This window comes from Platichthys flesus, chromosome 14 (genome assembly GCF_949316205.1).
Source record: "Platichthys flesus chromosome 14, fPlaFle2.1, whole genome shotgun sequence".
NCBI classification, from domain to species: Eukaryota; Metazoa; Chordata; class Actinopteri; order Pleuronectiformes; family Pleuronectidae; genus Platichthys; species Platichthys flesus.
The window spans coordinates 16,060,896-16,082,144 of NC_084958.1; the positions used below are offsets into that span (position 1 = coordinate 16,060,896).

The 21,249-nt window shown below is 44.1% G+C and overlaps 1 protein-coding gene across 1 annotated transcript in view; it reads right to left on the reverse strand.

Moving 5' to 3' along the window:
- LOC133968822 (adhesion G protein-coupled receptor L2-like) overlaps positions 1-21,249 on the reverse strand; it is an 87,175-nt gene that overhangs the window by 15,103 nt on the left and 50,823 nt on the right. Inside the window, exons 6-14 of the mRNA XM_062405031.1 lie at positions 16,157-16,456; positions 13,888-13,988; positions 12,130-12,315; positions 9,838-9,876; positions 7,106-7,289; positions 5,445-5,567; positions 3,243-3,448; positions 2,597-2,770; positions 67-276 (exon numbers count right to left, since the gene is read on the reverse strand). Coding sequence (XP_062261015.1) covers positions 67-276; positions 2,597-2,770; positions 3,243-3,448; positions 5,445-5,567; positions 7,106-7,289; positions 9,838-9,876; positions 12,130-12,315; positions 13,888-13,988; positions 16,157-16,456 — 1,523 coding nt within the window. The remainder of the gene's footprint in view (positions 1-66; positions 277-2,596; positions 2,771-3,242; positions 3,449-5,444; positions 5,568-7,105; positions 7,290-9,837; positions 9,877-12,129; positions 12,316-13,887; positions 13,989-16,156; positions 16,457-21,249) is intronic.

A 21,249-nucleotide genomic window follows, 5' to 3' on the forward strand; every position in this document is an offset into this window, starting at 1 on the left:
ATTAAAAGAAGGTTAATCACGGCAGCAGGACATTTAAAGCCCCCCGCGGTGCGATTTCCACGGTACCTTTGGTTCCGTCATGTTGATGCCCACGAGGAAGATAAGCTCGCCGATGAAGAGGTTCAGGCAGAGGTTCTTGTGGATGGTGTTGCGGTCACTCTGGAGGCCGCGGAAGAAGCAGAAGGTGAAGAGGCTGATGGCGAGGCAGACGAGGGACACGGCGATGCCCATCCGCGTGATGACGGTGAGGAGCAGCTCGTGGACGCTCCCCTCCCCCTGCACGGACACACACATCCAGGGAGTGAGCTCCACACCGATCAGTGGCATCACAGCAGATAATGGATATATGCAGATATATTTTCCGATGTGTAAATTGGTTCTGCTAGTATTGCTTATGACACACATATGTATTACTGTTAACATTATCATTATAACAACGTGTACGAGAGTGCTTGCTGGAGTAAAACAATAAATACAGCTCCTGCGTTTTATCTCCCCTCTCCCCCTCTTCCCCAGTTTCTCTCCTCTCAACTCGACCAGTGGGGTCAGACGGCCGCCCACCCTGAGTCGAGCTCTGCTGAGAGGGTTCTTCCTGTTGAGAGGGAGTTTTTTTCTTCCTCATTGTCTCGCACCAACTAAGTGGTCGCTCATGGTGGGAACTGTTTCCCTCTACAACCTCGTCAGGTCCCGACCTTCTACTCTGTATTGTGCCCTTGAGATTATGCGTGTTATGATTTGGTCCTATATAAATAAAACTGGACTGAACACTGACCAGATGGAAACGCTGATATGCACAGTTGAAATGACATAGAATATTATTAAAGCTGTTAAAATGGGGTCATAATTTATTATCATATGTAAATACACTATGTGCAATGACAAGCCTCATGCTGTTTTAGTGTGAGAAGCAGGAAGGAAAAGCCCACAGTCATTTTGAGCACGATTGCAGCTGATGCTAATATTAAGTCTGAGTAACTTTGAAAAGTGAAATCAAGCAACAAAATTTTTAAGGTTAAAGTCTTTTTAGTATGAAATTCCCTCTGTTTCTACCTGAAGTGAAGGGATAATAATGAGAAGAGACATTTTTAAACAAAGGAGCCTGTCACTTTGAAAGACAACATTTTCATCTGGCTAAACTACAGAGGCCTCGTATTAGCTTCAGCTCGATCTCAGAGCCCATTGGCTAGCGCCTGATGGTTGATTAGCCTCTGGGGGCTAAGGCCAATGTTTTGGGGCTTCCGTTGTCTGAGTTGAATGCCATTTTCAGTCCAGACAGCATTTTTGCTATTCTCTATAAACAGCCCATGCATATGAATGCAGATGAATTATGGATTTCAGTCAATGTGTTCCAACTCTTTTGCTCTCCACATGGACTGTTTACCTGCGGGCAACCCGAGCCTGCTCAAATAGGATTGGCCTAACCTTCAAACGGCTAGCAGAAGGCTTCTGGCTCCAAAGTCTTATCCCTCGACAACAACTTTGTCTTAACGTATAGTGGATTTTTCGCACAGACAAGAGTGCTGGATTCTCTCCCTCATCACTTACAACGAAAACACGTGAGAAAGGGATTTCTTAATACTTAGAGCGAGCAAAATCTGCTTTAATCTTCATCCAGGCACCTGACTGCTGATTTAAGACAGACGTTCAAAAAATTGTGCGTCTGTTCTTTCACTTGTTCGTACATGATGACATCTGGCACTCCCGACCAACACGCTTGGATCACACCGCTACGCCCATGTTGCAGAAAGTGACATCAGTGACGTCCACATGTGGGTTCTGCCTTTTAAGGTCAATCCCCCGCTGTGCTGCAGAAGATCTAAAACTGAGCACGTTTCAAGATGGGCAGCAGGCAAATGTGGAAGGGAAAAAAAAGCAGACTTGACCATAAAAAATATCGTTCAACGACATGGTGGCCCCGAAAAGTCAGGCAATTCTTCCTGTGATATTTGTAATTTTATAGAGGGCAGGAGTTGCATTTGAGGTGATGTGCAGGGAATTGGTGTGAGATTAAGCCCGGCCTCAAGGCTCTGGTTTCAAGCTGTGGTTAAGGTTGAGGTTAAAACAGATGACAGGGACAGAGTTCATGAGTTGGGAGGTATTATTACACAGACCACAAACTTATCCTCCACATTTATTACTGGCTGGGTCCATGCTCCACATGCTATTTATCATGTAATTGGATTATAATTGCGTTTCACGACCAAATGGTTCCTACACCACTTCAAGAGTGGTGGAAACAAAAGTTAGAACTGAGGTTCTGCAGCGATGCTTCCCATGATTCTCGGGGACATATGCATGGAGGGATATGAGACAAGGACCACAGGTAAAATATAATTACCTCCGATGATGGTACGGTGCTTCCTGTCCTGATCCACAATCTCGCTCTTTGAAAGTGACAGCCTGCTTCTCCACCTCACCCCCTCCTACCCCCACCCTCACCTGCTCCTCCGGCAATAATCTAATTATCTCCACTGAAATGCCATTCTTGTTCCTGCCGTGTGTGCACAAATCTGTCAGCGAGATGGAAGGAGAGCAACTAACTGAGACAAGCGGGGGGAGAACACCCTCCAGTAATCAAGAGGCGAGGGCCACTCACCACGTTCCCTCGATGGGCCATGAGGATGGCGAAGTTGGTCAAGTGACTGCAGGAGCAAGTGGTGTGGCTCTTGTTGGTTTCCAGCAGCTTACAGCCTTGCGTGGACCAGTATCCCATCATGCTCCGCTCTGAGTAATTCCAGAAGGAACAGTTGGGATTGTAGTAGTGCACCTTCTACAAAACACAAACACAGAGAAAAAAAACAAACATTAATCATACATGAACGTGCTCTGAAATATGCATGACGGTACACAAACACACCTTGTATATTTCATATCTCTAACTGTAAGTCACCGTATGTCAATATATGTGTTGTGCAGACTTAATACCAGTGTCTGTGCAATTGAAATTCCTCAGACGCGATGGATTGCGAGGAGAATAGGGATGAAGGAGATCAGAAGAACATAAAATAAATTGGAATCATAATATGTTCATTTGTGAGAAGGATTACTGTGGTAATTTCAAAGCACAAAAGGAAACACGGAACACAAGAGGCTCCGCTTACTTTCCCAGTTCTACATTAGTATTAATCTCAACCCATGTAAAAAATGGATAATATGGATGTTTTCTCTACAACAATAACACATTAAAAGCTCTGTGGATCTGTGACAGTGTTGCTCTGGGGGAGTCTCAGGAGGGGGCTTACGTCCAGGTGCTCCAGCGTGAAGATCACGGGGTCGGCCACGAACACACGGCTGGACTCCTTGGTGATGGAGGCTGAAAGGATGTGGGAGTTGACGGTGAGGGAAAGGTTGCGGCTGCTCTGGTCCCCCATTCCCCTCAGCGTGGCGTTCTCCGTGCTGAGGAATTGACCCAGATGCTTGTACAGCACAAATACCAGTTTGGCCACACCTGCAATCGGCAACAATAAAGTCATTAGACCCACAGGGTTCAGTGTTCATTCAGCGGTATTATACAATGTAACAAACATAATTGGCTAATTGCAGCCCCTGCATCTGAGAGCACAGCTGTAACTAGACTGGCTAAAGGCGCTCGTACCTCCCCTAAAGGACAAATAGTCACATTAAATTCAGTCAAGCTGCACCAGACTTCACACACTCATACCGTAGATATACATCCTCTAAATATAACTTCTATTTTTTCTTTAACATCCATGAATTAGTCTCTGGGATACCAGTGAAATATATTATTATATTATATGCCTTCTCCTTGTTAAAGAAAGTGAAAAACATTCCTACACCTGCCCCCTGATCACCATCAGAATTTATTTGCTTCTCCCATGACCCATGGTAATCCGTCTGGTCGTTTTAGTGTCAAGCTGTTAAATAACAGGCAAACAAACGCTCCATGGCGGAGGAAATAAGTGTCTCACAATGAACACAGGGGGCAGCGTTGAGAAAAAAAAAAAAAACATGAGTTTGAAGGATATTCCTGCCACGCACAGAAACAGGATTGTGTCGAGGTACAGATCTGGGGAAGGCTTCAAGTTCAGCTGCAAAGAAGGTTCCTATGAACACAGTGAGATCTATAATTCTTAAACGGAGGAAGTCTGGAACAAACAGGACCTTTCTGAGAGCTAGCGTGTCTTCGTATGAGAGGTGACCAGGAGCCAACCGGTCACTCTGACTCAGCTCCGGAGATCCTGATAGGCTGCAGCACTCCACCAATCTGGGCTTTAAGTGGCCAGACAGAAGCCTCTCCTCGCTGAGGTACACATGAAAGTCTGCTTGGAGTTGGCAATAAGCATTTATAGGACTCTCAGGCAGTGAGAAACAAGATTGTCTGGTCTGATGAAACCAAGACTGCACTGTGTCCTCAATTCTTAGCGCCATGTCTGCAGGAAACTAGGCAGAGCTAATCACCTGCCCCATCATCACATCATGGTGCTGTGGGGGTGTTCTTCAGAGGAAGGGAGTGGGAGACGAGGTTTGTGTTGAGGAAAAGCTGAACAGAGCAAACAGGGATATCCTTAATGAAAACCTCAGGACCTCAGACTGGGGTAAAAGTTCACCTTCAAACAGGACAATGACCCTGAGCACACAGCCGAGACAACGCAGAGGCTTAGGAAGACTCTGTGAATGTCCTGACGTGGCCCAGCCAGAGCCCCGACTTGAACCCAATCAAACATCTCAGGGGAGAACTGAAAATGGCTGTCCACGATCGTCCCCATCCGACCCCGCAGATCAAGAGGATCTGCAGAGAAGAATGGCAGAAAATCCCCAAATCCGGGTGTGCAAAGCTGCTCGCATCATAGTGAAGAAGACTGGAGGCTGTAATTGCTGCCAAATGTGCTTTAACTGAGCACTGGGTAAAGGCTCTGAATACTTCAGTCAGCGGGATATTTCAATTTTATGTCTTTTCAATAACTCTGCAAAAAGAAAATCAGTTTTTGCTTTGTCATGCTGGCTTTGGCTGCAGATTGAGACTGTAAGAATGAATTTGAACCATTTTAGCAGAAGGACACATCAAAATAAATGTGAAGGGATAAGAACACTTTCTAAATGTATTGTAGATCAGACAAAGGATTATTAACTGTATGTTTATTTTATTAATTGCTAAACTTCAGAGACTGTTGGGCCCTTTGAACTAAGCTAATCACCGCCTGCTTTAGCTCTAAACTTAATGCTAGAAATCAATTTTCTCATCTGTCTCTCAGCAAGAAAGCAGGAAAGTGAATTTCACAAAATGTCATATTATTCTTATCAAAACTTCTAATGAAAAAGCTCCAAGGAAGAACGGAGAAACAATTAGTAAACTCAACATCCCCCAAAATGTGATTTTAAATGATCAGTGTCAGTAACCGCAACGAACCAATAAGGTAAAGAAAATAAAACAACCAAAACTTCATTTTCTTTACATGTTTTTGCAGCGGTTGTGTGTTTCTCACCATTTTTGCTGTTGACTTTGACCGTGTTGGAGGAAATCTGAAGGGACGCTCCACCTTTGCTCGTCTGTGGAAACCGGAAATCTTGCACCTGACCGTCGGTACTCAACACGTACACTTCCAGCACTGAGAGGTGGAAGGTGAGGCGGAGAGAGGGAGGGAGGGAGGGAGGGAGAAACAGAGAGATGTTACACATAGGCAGCATTTCAAAAGCCCTACACGGTGTTTAACACAACTCCAAAGTTACGGCTTGGTGGGAAGTGTGTGCTAGGATTCGACGTTTGCTGCACCAGAAACAGAATCCAGCATTACTGGCCCCTGTGAAGTGTCATTCACTTTAAAAAAAAACATGTTATGCTGGTAGCTTGCCATTGTGGATGCCTTTAAGGCAAGAGAAAGAGGAGAAAATAATAAGGGTTGCGATACCGGATGAGCAAAGGCAAGCGCGAAGCTTACTGCGGCATGAATGTCAAATATTCGCAGGATCAAAAATATCATTGAGCTTTTACTTATACTTTTTCTTCCCCCCTTGGGTTCAGATAACTCTTGGCTCGACAAGCAAATCTCTGAAAATCCTCCAAATTCCTGCAGCCACTCTCCCCGGTATGCCAGCTGCCGGGTGGTGCTCCCTTTGATGTGTGAAATTACTGGTGGGGTCAGGAGGACACACGTATCAGCACACTCCCTCCCGCCAGAAACAGCCCCACTTCCTCAGATAGATGGCTTCTGACAGACGGAGACGTGGAATTGTTCTCCGGTTGCTCTCCATCTCTGCTGAGTTTTCAGCTCTCCCCCTTTCAGCGCTTCCTCCCTCGTTTCCCCCTCGTCTTCCCCCAACCATGCTCGCCCGGAGGCGCCATTTGGGCGATGACAAACTGCTAATTAGGAGCAACAATCATTTTCGCATTTTGGAGGGAGGGCAGGTAGTACGTGACTTCATATAACTGCATTTACGTTGCTCCACTGGAGAGAATTATCTCAACTGTGCAGATAAGCAAGAGCTCATAAAGGCGTCTTCCTGAATGCAGTGATTAAGTAGCAAATATACAGCATATTACACAATATATTAATCAGGGCTTTTTTTCGTAGAGACGGGGCAACTAGTACTTATCAGCTTAGCTAACTACCACTTAATGGGAAAGGCTGTGAGGGAACAGAGTGCTGCGTGAATGGAACAATGCCATTCAGTTGGGCTCTTTGTTTTCCCCCAGAAGGGCCGGACACTTCATCACTGCAGCGCACTGTCAATGAGGTGACTTTACTATGCGAGGAAAAGATTAAAAATCAATGAGGTATAAGACAAAAGGGTGAGTGGGAGACCATAACCATGGTAACAAAGCGTTGTGGGTAGAAATGTGGAAAATTCACTGCACAAAGCTGCCCGAAATGAAAGAGATTGTGTTGCTGATAAACTGCACAGTGAGGGCGCGTTGGCTTGATTCTTTAAAGATGCATATTTTGTTATGATGTCGAACAGATGTGGTCGTTTTTTAAATGATATTCCTCTGCAGGAGCCGGTTTCCAGATCTGGGGAAACAATTTTTTGTATCACTCAGTTTGAAACAATTTTACTGATTCGTTGGCCCCGGCCAGGAAAAACAACATCATGAATTGTGACTGACAGATGTGTTTATCTGTTTTATAGCTATCTGAGAGGAACTTACTGATATTCTCTGCAGGTACTTTTACGATCGCTGGCTCGATCAGGTTTTCCGCCAGGACGAACGCCCCTTCCTCTAGGGTGTCCAGGAGCATTGTGGCGGCGTGCGTCTGTTCCGTGGAGTTCATGTCTTTCCAGGACTTCAGGGCTTCCGGCCTCAGGAGGTTGTCCACGGTGTCCACAATGGCCTGTATCCAGGGAGACAAGTGAAATGTCAGTGTGCCGCTTCCTTCCCATTAGAACTTCAGCTGGATAACAAAGTGGGGACTGGGCAGCAGATGATAGCACGGGCATGCATGGCCGACAGTGACGGCAGCGACATCGACTGAATCTGAAATATCGAGATCACTGCCAATGATGATATGAGGGTTCAAGCACGTCATGAGTAACTCAATTAATAATGATGATAAAAAATGCCGAATGGACATTTGAATATTCTGTTTACGAAAAATACGTCTAATCTGAGGAAGTCTCTCTTGGACCATTTTTCTTTATTGAATACTGATGTCAAACTGCTTGAGGGAAAAAAAAAAATACAAACCAAATGTTTTTTCTTTTTCCCTTTACCAAATAAGGCTGTCTACAATGCTGCATTCACAATTTGAGCGGGTATTTTCCAAAATAACAATTATCTCCATGAAGAACAGTCTCATTTCCATAACAGGATCTGCTCCTAATGGTCCCGAATCCGATTCTCATGGAGGCAAAGGGGGGAATCATTATGAAATCTATGTCCTGAGTGGTAGTCGAAGTCAAGATTCGGGGGGAACAGGGGGTTTCTGTTTGTTTTCAGAGGCAATCCTTTCATTTCCTGCTTTCAGATAAGAAGTAAGCAAGTCAAACATTCCAGAAAACCCACACAAGTATCGCATGTTGATAAAACAAGAGTTCCCCCTTGACCCCGGCATGGGTGGGTTCATGACCGTTTGGCACAATTAAGCCACGACGAACTTTGCTAAAATCCCACGACAGGCAGACAGCTGCACACAGATGCAGGGCTGCCCCTTGGTGGTGTGACAAATCAGAGTGACAATTTAACCATAGGTGTCATTAACCACCGCGAGGCCGCCACAATAACGGTAATTAACCACAACAAGCCCCTGCTCACTGTACCAATTAGTCACAGCTATGATTATCCCAAACACTAATTGACCACGGACAGGATTATCCGTTTGCTTAGGAAAACAAGAAATGGGATCAACAAAAGTCGGCACCAATATGTGATTAACCGCAACATTTAACCACTGAGCTCGCGTTAACCCCGGCGATGATGACACAGGGCTCTCAGTGTGTCTTCATATCTCCGGCCTGAGCACAGACCTCTATCTCTGCGCCCCTGACCTTGGAGGCAAACTGGAAGCTTGCAAGCTGTGACTCTGATGGGTCTTGTGTGTGTGTGTGTGTGTGTGTGTGTGTGTGTGTGTGTGTGTGTGTGTGTGTGTGTGTTTGTGTGTGTGTGTGTGTGCAGGAGAGAGTGGTGGCGACCAGGGTCATTATAACCACACAGACACTACATGGTGTTCCTCTCCTGGTGAGCCATCCTCACAGGAGCCATGAAATCCATAGGGGGGTGGGGGTGGGGGGGGGGGGATCTGTGTTCTCAATGAATCCTCTTTAACGCTCGCTGGGTGGACGTCACTTCACAAATCACAGGGGCACTTGCAAGAGGAGGACCCGCGACTCACTTTAGATATAGGGCAACGTTTAGTGCAGCGCAAGCTACTCGGGGAACGGGACATCAAACACTCAAAGAGGGGGGGGGGGATCGGAGGACAGACAAAGTCATTAGGAGTCATCCTCTGGGAAACATGAATGACTGCAGCAAGGTGCACAGCAATCCATCTGATGTCTGTTGGGATATTTCAGTGAGAATACAAATGGTAGACCAATTGGCAAAACGACCTACGTTGCTCCTTACCCCTGAAGAGGGAAATGCATCGCCTTTTCTAACAGTAAAATGAAGACCACCACCAACTGAACTTTGCCCCATGAGCCACTGAGAAATACCAAATCTGATCAGCTGTCCTATGGCCTGCGAGACGTCTCCTCCTGACTCCTCCCATCGTGTCCTTCATCACGTCTTTCAGAAGAACCAATGATGTCTGAGGAGAAAGGCTAAATGTCTAGGGGCGAAACGGGAAAATTCAAACGGTCCACAAATATAATAACGGGCAGAGAAATTAATCCCTCAGATAAAACACAACTGCGATGGAAGAGGAGATTCTTTTTTCCCTGCTATGGGGACAAGGGAGACTAAAAATTGTACAATGTTAGCAAGTGAAAATTGAGCACACTGCCACTTTGATCACACTTCTGGCTGACAGGGAGGTGCAATTACGACCGTGGGAAGGCAATTATTCACACAACGTATAAAGAGCTGACAGGAGAGACGAGGAGAGCGAGAAAAAAATCCGGGGGAGGAAGAAAGGAAGGAGGAGAGAGAAAAAATGAAGGAGAGATATACAAGTGATAGCGCACAGAGGAAGGGAGGGGGGGAGGGATTGGACGAAGACGGAGTGATATTGACGGCGGCACCCTCAGATGGACAGAATGACAGCAGGACAGAGAGCCGAGTCAGATGGAGAAGCAGCCATGTCTTGTAGGAGCGGGATCACCGGGGCACATACTGTAACCAAACAATCGGGGACATTGAGGGGGACGGTGCTGCATGCTGCTGGTCGGACATTAAGGGATCGGGCAAAACAGAAAGCAACATGGAAAGCCTGGTGGTTGTACCTTCATGTACGCCCTGCACGTCTTCTCTCGCTTTTGAAGCTTTTTCCGTACGGCGAGAGAGGATCGAGGCACAAGAGACAGATTGCAGAGAGGCAGTAAGAAAACAGGGAGCGTTAAATCATGCTACTTACCATCAAATTACAGATTTAATGGAATAGAAGAAAAGCAGCAGGTCTGTGAACTACAACCTTCAAATGATGCGACAGCTCTTAATGCTTTTGGGGAGGAACGACAGTTGAAGTCTTGAAACTAATGTGAATCCCAACACAGAGAGAGAGAGAGAGAGAGAAGAGAGGAGAAATGCACAGCAGAGCCTAAGTGGGGGAAAAGATGCTGAGACTCGTTTCTGATGCTCCCCATTAGCGATGCTTTAGAATATGTTGATAAGATAAACAATGTGAGATGAGGTCATTTGTATTGCATGGCATGAAGAGAATAATAGAGTCCTAGCTCCTTTTTAAAACCTGCCTCTGTTGGTCTCTTGGTATTAAAGAAGTCGCCTTATTCTCCTAATTGAGTCAAACTGGAGAAAAGCATATACTGCAGCTCTCCCACCGAGTAGGAAAACAAATAGATAAAATGTTATTTTTAACCAGGTTACAACCTCCACTTCACAAATACCTCAAGAAAACACACAGAGGAAACCAAAATGTTTCTTTAACCCAGTCAGGCTAGATCCCATGGACACCTCAATTTACTTGTTGATTTGGGGGAAACGGCTGCATGGAACTTTAACGACCGTACCAGTGTTCTTTAGCTCCTAAATCACAAATAGTTTACTGTATATTTTTACAGTTTATTTTCAAATGTGAGGCTTTAGGTTTTAAAATGTAAATTTCCCTGTGTCTCAGGCCCCCGATTGATTTTCCTTTTTTTTCCATATAGCATGACAGTAATTTGAGGTGTCTAACCCATCCTCGACTTTTCATGGGAATTAAGCTACAGCAGGTTGGGCAGTCGATTAGAGAAACCGGATTTCCACATCCATACTACTACGTTTTCATTTGAAAACTCCAATCTTCTACAGATACACCCGGCATTCATACTTCTGGTTTAAGAGCCGTTAAACAGTTTGGAGACGCTGATGACTCTTCATCGAGTAAATCCTGTGTACAGTGGCATGGGCAGGCCTTCCTGTGTTTCCAGGTTTTTTTGTGTGTACGGGGATTAAAACTGGTACGGAGCCAAAATGCTTGCGTGAACAGATATTGTTTTAGTTTGAAAACTAAACGTAGTATGGACGTCACGTCACTGTTTCAGTGTTTAGTTACTCTTTATGAGTATAAACAAGCTTTCATCTCTGAACAGGTTTAAACAACTAACACATCCGAGCTCTAAAGAAAGCTGAACTCAAAATAATATCAGTGGTGGGGGAGAAATCTGACCTGGTGCCTGTGTATGTTACAGTAAACAGGTTACTACAGCGTGTGTTATCATATCACCTGATTCCCTCCTAAGGCTGATTTCACTGAATAATTGTGAATTTTAACACTAATGTCAAGTCTGCATTAACTTTTGTCAGAGTTGTGATCATCGCCGCAAAGCAGATCAGACCTTTACACTTCTATAACTTGGACCAAAATGAATGCAGAGTTGAAAAAGGGGTCAAGTGATTGCGAGTACATTTCCTCATCTCACAGAAATATGCAGAAGTCATTAATTGAGCGGTAGAACGTTATCTTCAAACGCGTAACATCACTTGAAGGTAAAGAACATCAGGATCAAAAACTGCACTTGTTTGCAGAGAAAACAGAAAGTCTGGAAAGTCTGAAAAACAATGCAGGTTTTTTTTTCAAACTGTCACTCATCTCTCCATGGGACCGCCTGCAGCTGAGAGAGGCAGGCACATCCGGCCTACTCCTTCCTCTTCAAGCTGTGGCAGCAGCTCCAGGAGAGGGCCGTTCCCCACTTGACAGCAATGAAGCGTTATTCTCTGTATTGGTGGGGGGGGCTCATGGCCATTAGCTCCTTTAAGGTGGGACTGCCAGGTGAGCCTGTGTTTCCAAAGCCAGGGTAATTACAAGGGAGCGACATAGGAATGAGCTTCCCCTCAGGGCAGGACCTGCCTCTCTAGCCCCCTCACCTGAGACTGTGTGTGTCCACCAGTGTGTGTGTGTGTGTGTGTGTGTGTGTGTGCGCACGTAAGCTGGTGCAGGCACAGGTTGATGTTTGTGTGCATTGGTAGGTGTCCCGCTAATGAACGTCCTGAGTCATGCTGGCACTGAGCCGGGCCAAAAGGGGGACAAAGTTTAATGAGAGGTTACAATAGGCCAGACAGGAATTTCACAGTACCTTGTTGAAGCTGCGTCCGGCCGAGTCCTTCTCACTGGGCCGGAGCTCCTGCAGCTGAGCGTCCAGGATGTCCACGAGCTGCTCCATCAGGCGCACCGCGGAGCTGACATCTCCGGCAAACACTGGGCCCTGTGTGTGGCGTGCCAGCTCATTGGCCAAATTAGCAGCATTTTCCCCACTTCGGATCTAAAAACAGCAACAAGGAAAACATGGGGGGGTGGTTGGGTGTGAATGAAGCGGGCCTGAGATGAAGGCCCCGTAACGGGAACCTGAAATAAAGTATCCCACCTACACCTCGGTCATAATTCACCGCAACACAGCTTGTTCAGAGTGAAAAAGTCATTATGTACGGAAATAATGTGAGAAGAGGGCTTTGCATGTTTAGCAGGGAACATAATAAATTTTGATCCAGGCTTAAGAAAATAAAATAAAAAAAGCACGACTCTGAAATAATGATAAGATGCCAGCCTCGGCACTATCATCTGCGATCAGTGTAATCCAGCACTGATGATAAAGTGCTCTAATTTGTGGCGGCACCCACTCACCCCCAATCTGCCACGGCAGAGCCGCGACCCAATTTGACACCACATGCTAATTTAACACAGTTTATAAGATACCAGTCATCACTGTACGATGCTCCCGCAGTAAATGTACGAGGAGTCCACGTCCGTTCTTCACTTTGAGGAAATGAAGATGCACAGACAACAATCACAATGCGACTCCAGGATGCCACTGTCAATTAAACTCTGCATAGAGCGAGCCGATCCGGCATTCACGTCATATCATACACATCATAATTACGAGTGGCTGAGTGGGAAGTCAATGTTTGTACAATTTCGACCTCCGAGGTGTAATTCAGAGACGGAGATATCTGGAATTTCTCACAGTTACAATATCTCCCCCTTGGCGAGAAGGAACACAAAGACGTGTGCGAACAAACCCGGGGCACAATGGCTCCAGAACCGCAACCGACGGCAGCCAAATTAACACAAAATCCAATATCAACACTAATTCAATCAGCTAAGCTAATTACACACAGTTTTATCTGGTTTCTCTTATTAATGAGCAAATATTTTATCACTGTAATGGGTGTAAGAAACTTGGAGTAATGCCTGAACAAGACTAAACTGGAAAAACCACGATATGATACGGGAACAGCGTGAAAGGGTTTCTTCTAAAAACTGAATACACACGTTTGGGTTTTGCTGTGTTTTTTGCACATTGCTGATTCGGAGAGACAAATCAAACACTAAGCAGATTTGACCTGTATACAGACATTTTTTAAAGGCATACGAAATTCTATCACATTTCAAACACGGAAAACATAATGAAAGAACTGGCTTAGAATTAGCTGCGCTGCATGGAATTAGGCTCCTTTTATCATTTCTGCATTTCTCTAAATGCCTATTGACAACAGCCATGAACTCTGCATGAACCTGCTGCATTGAGTCTGTGTTTTTCCAGTGTTCTGCATGACGCTCCAGTCTGTGCCGCCCACTGAAACTCTACATTCGATTTGGACCTGGGTTACCGAGGCCTAAGCAGAACAGTCACAGAAGAAAGACTGGCTCATTGAGTCAGGGTAACTAACTCAAGCACTTTATTTCAGGATTCGTACCACTGACCATTTCTCAACTGGAATAGTACAAATACACAGAGGAAACAGGTAAAACTCTGTGATTTGGATTTGCTGTGTTTTGGCTAAATAACTCGCTTGTTCCCTGCTTTATTGTGTAAAAGGACACATTGCCCGCTCACCTTTTGTGCCACTTGAGTCACCCAGTGGGAAGTGCAGTTGCTGAGGTCCGGCCCTTTGGAGCACCAGGTCCCTGCCACGGTGCAGAGGAAGGAGGCGATGCCTGCAGTAGCACAGAGTAAACACAGCCGTTGGAGGGAAGCCAAAGTCAAACTCACAAAAAGCTTTCTCCTGCTGAGTCGTCATTCGTACACACTCTGTCGCTGGAAACCAACTGTTTGGCAGCAACAATAATATACAAACAATTTAAAAGCCTTAAAGTTTAAAGCAGCCAACTCCAAAAAAAAAGAAAAGGACGACCAGGTTTCAAACGGAAACAGTCGACTCTGCTTTGTTATTGTCATTAAATAATTCACAACTGTAAACACCTCATATTTTCACACACTTACCGTATTCAAATAAACAAATGAAACCCCTAATGAGTGGCTTTACGTACACAGCACGGTTGAATTTCTCTTTCCTATTTTCACCCCTCACAGAGAAAACCCTGTCTTCTTCTTGGCTTTCATCCTGCAGTCTCCCTGCTTTGTGTTTTGACAGCGCTGTCAGTCCGTGTGATGTGAGGTGTTAAGGTAACTTGTGAGAGATTCCTGTGTGAGTATCATTGTCGACTGAACTGTCATAACGACCATCAGCTCAATGTTCCCCTCACTATCGACTTCCCGTACTCCTGCACGAGGGGTTTCCACTGCGGGGAGGAACTGCGTTGTCCGGATTCGATTAAGACAATTCGACGACACTGGATTCTTTGGGGGTAATTTTCTGGTATTTTTATTATAACTTCTCAAATGCTGTCAATCATTTTCATTAGCTCCTCTGGTGCTCTGCTATGGAGAAGCAGGCAGGTTTTGCAGGATGGAAATGGATTTCAAAATTACCAACAGGAACAAGCTACCCTGCGCCATAATATATAGAAAAAGATGATTATTACCTGTTTCCACAAAAGGCTCTCATCATACTATTATGACGGCCACAGAGATTCTCGTTTTGATTTTGACATGCCCCCTAGCTGAACTGTCACCGCACATATAAGCAATCAGCACATTAAAACAACTAAATGAGAAAAAGTACAGCAGCAGCTACGTTCAGAACCTTTGAAGCTTTGTTTCGGATCATTTGTACGCTGACGATGTGGATTTGTTTGGAAGACTAAACTTGTTTACTCCCTGCAGAGTACACTAGATTATTCAAGATGGTTAAAAATAGCTAGACACAAAAACTGTAAAAAAACAACTTCTCCAGGCTAATAAGATTGAAGACTATAGCCTTAGAACTTTTGGGAAATCTCACATTTCTAGTTATTGTTCAAAAGAGTTCATTCAACTGTTTGGAAACATATGAGGAAACAGTTTGTGGTGGTGTTGTATAGGATTGCATCACCACATGACCTGGGGCTATTTTATTTAAATCTCTTTATCCACTCCTTGCAGGCCATGTGGGGACCGTATTTTTCAAACCCTCGACCCAGAACTTACCACACAATCTTGGGCCTACACATGTCTATATGTTGTGCACCTTTCAACACACATCATTGTTGTGTGTATGCCTCCTGGAGCTCGTTGGAGAAGACAGTGGCTGTGCCCGAAATCACCCACTCATTCACTAACCCCTATTGTACTATATAGGGTCTTCTGTGTAGAGCATTATAAAGTGAGCTCATCAGAATAAGAGAAGAAAATAAACGCAGCATTTTCTCTGCCTCCGTAATGATGTAACTGTCAGACAATAAATTACTTTAGCCGTTTGAAAATCCCGCTACACATTTTAAATGTTTATTTTACACTTAGTATCAATACGGTTTTGATATAAATGTAGATATAATCTTGTTTGTTTTAGTTTGGGCTGTGATCCTCTGCTCGTATTTACATGTGTACGGCAGGTCGGGCTTCTCCTGCTGCCCTTTCTCTGACCATCTGTCCACCAGGAAACGCAATGCATGATGGTATATATGGCTTGGTTAGTGACCTTCGGCTGTAAATAATTTTACTTGATGCATTATGGGAAACAATTAGTGCACTATGTATGAAAACATTTTAATGAGCATTTGGACACCACTACAAGGTGGGGAACTCACTGAACTGTGATTAGTGAGAGATTTCGGACACAGCCAGTGTCTCTTCGGCTAAAGTATCAAACTAAAACCAAAGCTAAAGCCAATAGCTGGTTAGTTTAGCTTTGCATTCAGTCACATAAATGAACATACAGTTCAAAAAAACACAGATTTCATTTTTTACATTTCTTTGATACGAGTCAAACCAGATGGTGGCCTACCTCTGGTCCCTTTGGGGCAGGGCCTCTCCACAGTGGTCCCAGTGTGGGTCTGGGGCCAGTCGATGGCTCTCCTCCTGGTCTCCTCGCAGGAGCGCCTGGGTGTTGGCGGCAGCTCTGGAACAGTCGGCTCAGCTGTACTTGAGCCACGGCCGTCCTCAAACGGATCTCTCCCGTCTCTTGGATCGGCCCCTGCCACCGTGGTGTCACCATGGCCCTTAGCGGTGGAGGCAGCGGTGGTGGTGAAAACCGTGCTGGTCGTTGGCATCGATGACGCGAGGGAGAAATCTTCAATGGTCGGCCCTTGAGAGAGAGAGAAGAATGAGGCTTTTAGAGCTCAAAGTCACACTTGTCCTCGTCTTGAACTCGCGCTCTGTTCTTCGATATGGGGAAACTGCAACTGCTTTGACTCCCGTGGCTTGCTATTTGTTACGAGAGTAACTGCTAGTCATAATACCTGGAAAGGAAAAGCTTCATGCTGCTTTAACTTGCAATTTTACCTCTTTTCAGCTCTTTAGCTGCACCAAACCAAGGCAAACCTGCCAATGCAAGTCTCCATCTGTCTCCCTGTATTCTTAGATTATTTCAGAAAAGCAGTGGAGCTCGGGCATCCTTCGACAGAGCAGTGACTTCTCCCGCACAGAGCCAGCACCTTGGGCTGATGAAATGTCAACAACGAAGACAAAGCCTGCTTGCATCTTACTTTTTTTCTGCCTGGTTCATGTCTCTCCCTTTGATAAAGCCACCGCGCAGAAGGAGAACTGCATCGCCCCGGACCAAAAACCATAAATCAGCAATAACACAACCCCACTGTTTTCAATCCGCTCCGACCCGGCAATGCAAATCTATGTTTGAATGTCCACAAGCTCATGATCAAGTGCATTTGTGTTTTTCCTCATCGCTCAAGAGTGTTCAAGCCTCATATCGCTGTGAGTGCAGATGGATGCTTCGAGAGCCCGGATAGAAATAGGAAATGAAAGCAGAAATAGGAAATCTATACGTTTTATACAGTATGAATTGCCAATATGAATAAAATGAAATGTCCACATGGATATACTGGGGCTACTTGTCTCCTGCGTGAATGATCTTACATTTTTACCCACAGCTACCTGATTGTATTTGGAGATAAAAGCACCTTCCCACAATGAGGTCCGCCTTTATGAAAGGCACAACAGTGTTGTCCTCAGCTTCCCCGGGTGCTTCTGGGAAAGCGCAATATCATGCTATCTGACACTCCATCATCAAACACATATCTCCATTTCCTCAGAGAGAATGGTGACAAAGTCCGCATTTCACATCGCGCACTCATCAGTCATTCAGGGAATGACTGAGGAGGGTGTTTTTATATTTTTTATCATATTGCAGTGAAACATCTGGGTTTGTCACAAAGCTGATATGTGGTGAAGGGGTCAGGGGGCCTCAGCGGGGGGGAACGAGACGAGGATCCTGTGATGGTCACTGAAGAAACACCCTGCACTGCAGCTGAATTGTGACATTTTACTCAGTGACCTTTTTCCACTGGCAGGAAGCCCCGGCTAATTACCTTCTACTTATTCTGTCATTGTGTTTCTTTCACCTACATTTTCACAGGTTGGCTCGGACAGCGTGGCCGCGAAAGTAACAGCTGACACGTGCGACGTCGGAAAGCCTCGGTTAGCACCCAGTCTAATAACCATCTTCCTCTTCTCACTTGGCTTTGAACATATAGAGTCAATTCAATTGAAAAGAAACAGACAAATAACCCTGCAGGCTACAATAACAGTACAACGCTGCGACTACAAATAGAAGGTTAAAAAATATTCCTGCAAATATATTATGTATTAGAGGTGAAGATTTTATATTGACTCTGGGAAAGTGACATGATTCATACGCTGACTCAGTTGATTCAATATTTGCATATAATGCAATAGGAGGGTGGGTGGAATTGGTTTCCAGATTAAAAAACCTCCCTGAGCTAACTTCTGCTTTTCCACCGGCTGATGTAAGAACCGGATGTGCTTTCATCACCTGATTAACCTGCTCCTGAGATTACAGTAATCCAGCTCAAGCACCTAAACACATTTCAAGCACAAATTGTCATAATTTATAAATTATCACAAATTCATCATGAAAGTTTAGTTTAGTTCGGATGTTTGCTTTTCTTTCATGGTTCTTTATCCATCGAGGCATATTTGAATTGATTTAAATTGGACATTCTATTCTATCTAATTTAGAGAAGGGGTTAAATATATTATATCTACATATATATGTGTGTGTGTGGGTGTATGTGTTTTTTTTGTAAGAAAGATTATACAAAAAGTTTAGGATGGATCACCACGAACTTGAATGTGTCATCATTAGTTTGTTTGATTTTTTAAATCACTTTTCGTTAACATTGTGAATTCTTATTTCCAATGGAATACATCATGGATGTAAATAGGAAAAAGATCTTTCATGTTGAGGGGACTGATATTGACTGAGAGTGTGTAAAATTTGGTGAAGTTTGAATGAATTGAAAGGAACCACTGGGCCTTGGTGCTGAAAAGGGCTCTCTGTAGTTTTCTATACTGAATGTTAAGTATATATATAAAAAAAAACTGATGACTTAAATGATTATATCTTAATCACTATTTCAAAGGGTAAAAATGTAATTGAATATACATTTTGAGCCAGAGTGAAGACTGAAAGCAGGGATTTTTTAGATTTTTGTCGAGTATTTACTTGTTTTCTTTTTATGAAAAAATGAAAACTCAATTTCCTGCAAAACTGTGGGTTGTGGTTATTGTTTCACATGAGAGAGCATTTGTTTTTGCCTCTGTGCTTTTTTGAAGTGGTTGAGTCTTACTCGGAAAATGTCGCCTATCATGGGCTAATTAATGAGATCAATTGATAAGGAAATTAATCAACGCTCGCTGCCCTAATTCCCTTGATCACTCACAAACCCCCAACGGAGAGAAGGGCTTAGAAACACGGAGACAACACGTTGAATTCTAGTTTGTGAAAAAAGCACTGAGATACTTCGCACTGTGGAACAATTGGTCAGTGTGTCGCGCATGTTCACACTTTCAGGCGGAATCGTGGAATTATACGGCGTTAATGAGCAGACACACACACACACACTCAGATGTCGACTGAGTGATTCCCCCCCCCCCCCCCCTCTAATCAAAGACAAGATTCAATCTTTCTGTGTGTTTGTAGTCAGCATGTCTCGGGCTCCACATCAGAGCGGGATTGTGACTAACATCAAGAACATCAAATACACGACATATCTATTCAATGCTACATCAAGTAATGTGCTTGTCAGATGCATCTGTGGGCTTATTTTGATGTCTCTGTACCATGCGCCGCAATTTCCTTTTGATTGCGGAGAGAAAATTCCCCCCTCCAGTGAGAGTGTGTCCTCTGATAGCACTGTGAGAGGGCTGCACCAATTAGCTGCCATTTCTCTCAAGAGGCGGTGAAGTCACTCTTTATGGGCAATCTGACACCGACGGCGTACTGTCGCCATATGCTGAATAATACCTCCTTGTAAATAATGGAAGAGTCAGAGATTGAACACTTGACAAACGGCTGTCACAAGAGTCCAAACAGGGCGCGTAAATTAAAACAGAGCTAAAGAGGAGCCATTACGGAGGATCGTCAATCAAGACTCGAAGATGAAGCAGGATTAGCTTTTATCACTTTATTGCCCCCCCGGAGTCATTTAAATAGCGGCGAGGACGAGGACAAAAAATATTAAACCATAATCAGACGATAACAAGCTTTGATAGGCTGTTTGGCCTTGTTTTTGTACATTACACAGCTGCACTTTTTGAAAATAATCTCACATTACACATCCCGACCTGTCAACACAAACTCCAGGATGGATGGATCATAAGCCACCTAATACCTAATATTAAGGAGGCGTAATGACAGCTGGCAGCCAAATATAAGCTGTTTTAATTGGTTTAAATTTTGCAGATGAATCACTTACAAGGCTAATCCTCCCAGTACAATAACAAATAGTCATATTTAGTTGCAAGGGAAATATGCAGCGCTCGGCTAGAAAGCAGGAAATGAGGAAAATTACTAAATGCAAGAAGAGTGAGTAAACCATATGGTCCTCTAAGTGTAAGGCGTGCAGCTGGTGTGCTGAGCAGAAAGAATGGAAACACGAAGAAACAAAGACTTCAAAAAGTTCAGAAATATGCCACTAAAGTTCGCCTGCTTAATCCCTAAGTGTAAAAACAATGATTTACTGTTTTATGGTGGGTTATGTGGGTCACATGGCTGAAAGATCCGAGCAAGAAGGAAAACAGTGAGAAGCGCATAACACAAGCCGTCTTTGAACAATGAATAAAACCTTTGTCTCCAATGAGGAAAATACAGTAATTTAATATCTCCTTGAATATGAAAAAAAATAATAATGCGAGAAAAATACACAAATCCTCTCTACAAGTCTGGCTCAGGGCCCCACAAGATATAACCTTTTCCATTACAAACAACTGACAAGTTTTAATGGATCTGATTTTGGATTCCGTAAATTGTTGTCATCCCCACAAAATGTCTTCACCAGGTTACAGGTGTCGAGCTGCTCTGTTCAGAAAGAGAAAGACCTTAATACTAACCTGAAATGATCACAATACCGATATGTATTATGCCATGAAGGTGTTGATGTACTTGTACTGCACTTTCTGAACTGCATTTATCCCACAGCTGGAGTTACTTTAACTTTATTGCACAATGTAGAAACCTCCATCTTTCTTAGTAACCCATGTCTAATATTGAGCTATAAATTTTCTATTTTCATAAAAGAAGTTACAAGAAGTCAGCTGGTTATAGGAGATCTGACATTTGATTTGAATCTACTTGTTTCAACATAGGATAATAAGGACTTTTACTTTTGTTGGCAGTTAATGTACATTTTAATGATAATGCTTTTTTTCCTGAAAGTTTCAAATGGGGGGTTTTACTGCAAGTTAATTGTCCTTTTTACACAGTGGACGTGCAAATCTAACAAACAGCACTAACCTTTAATCAGACTAACAGGCAATGCTAATGAGGCTGTATATACAGGGCCTATGCTGTGTGCCGTGCCCATGTGTCTTCATTGGGTCTTTATTCATTGAGTTTAACTC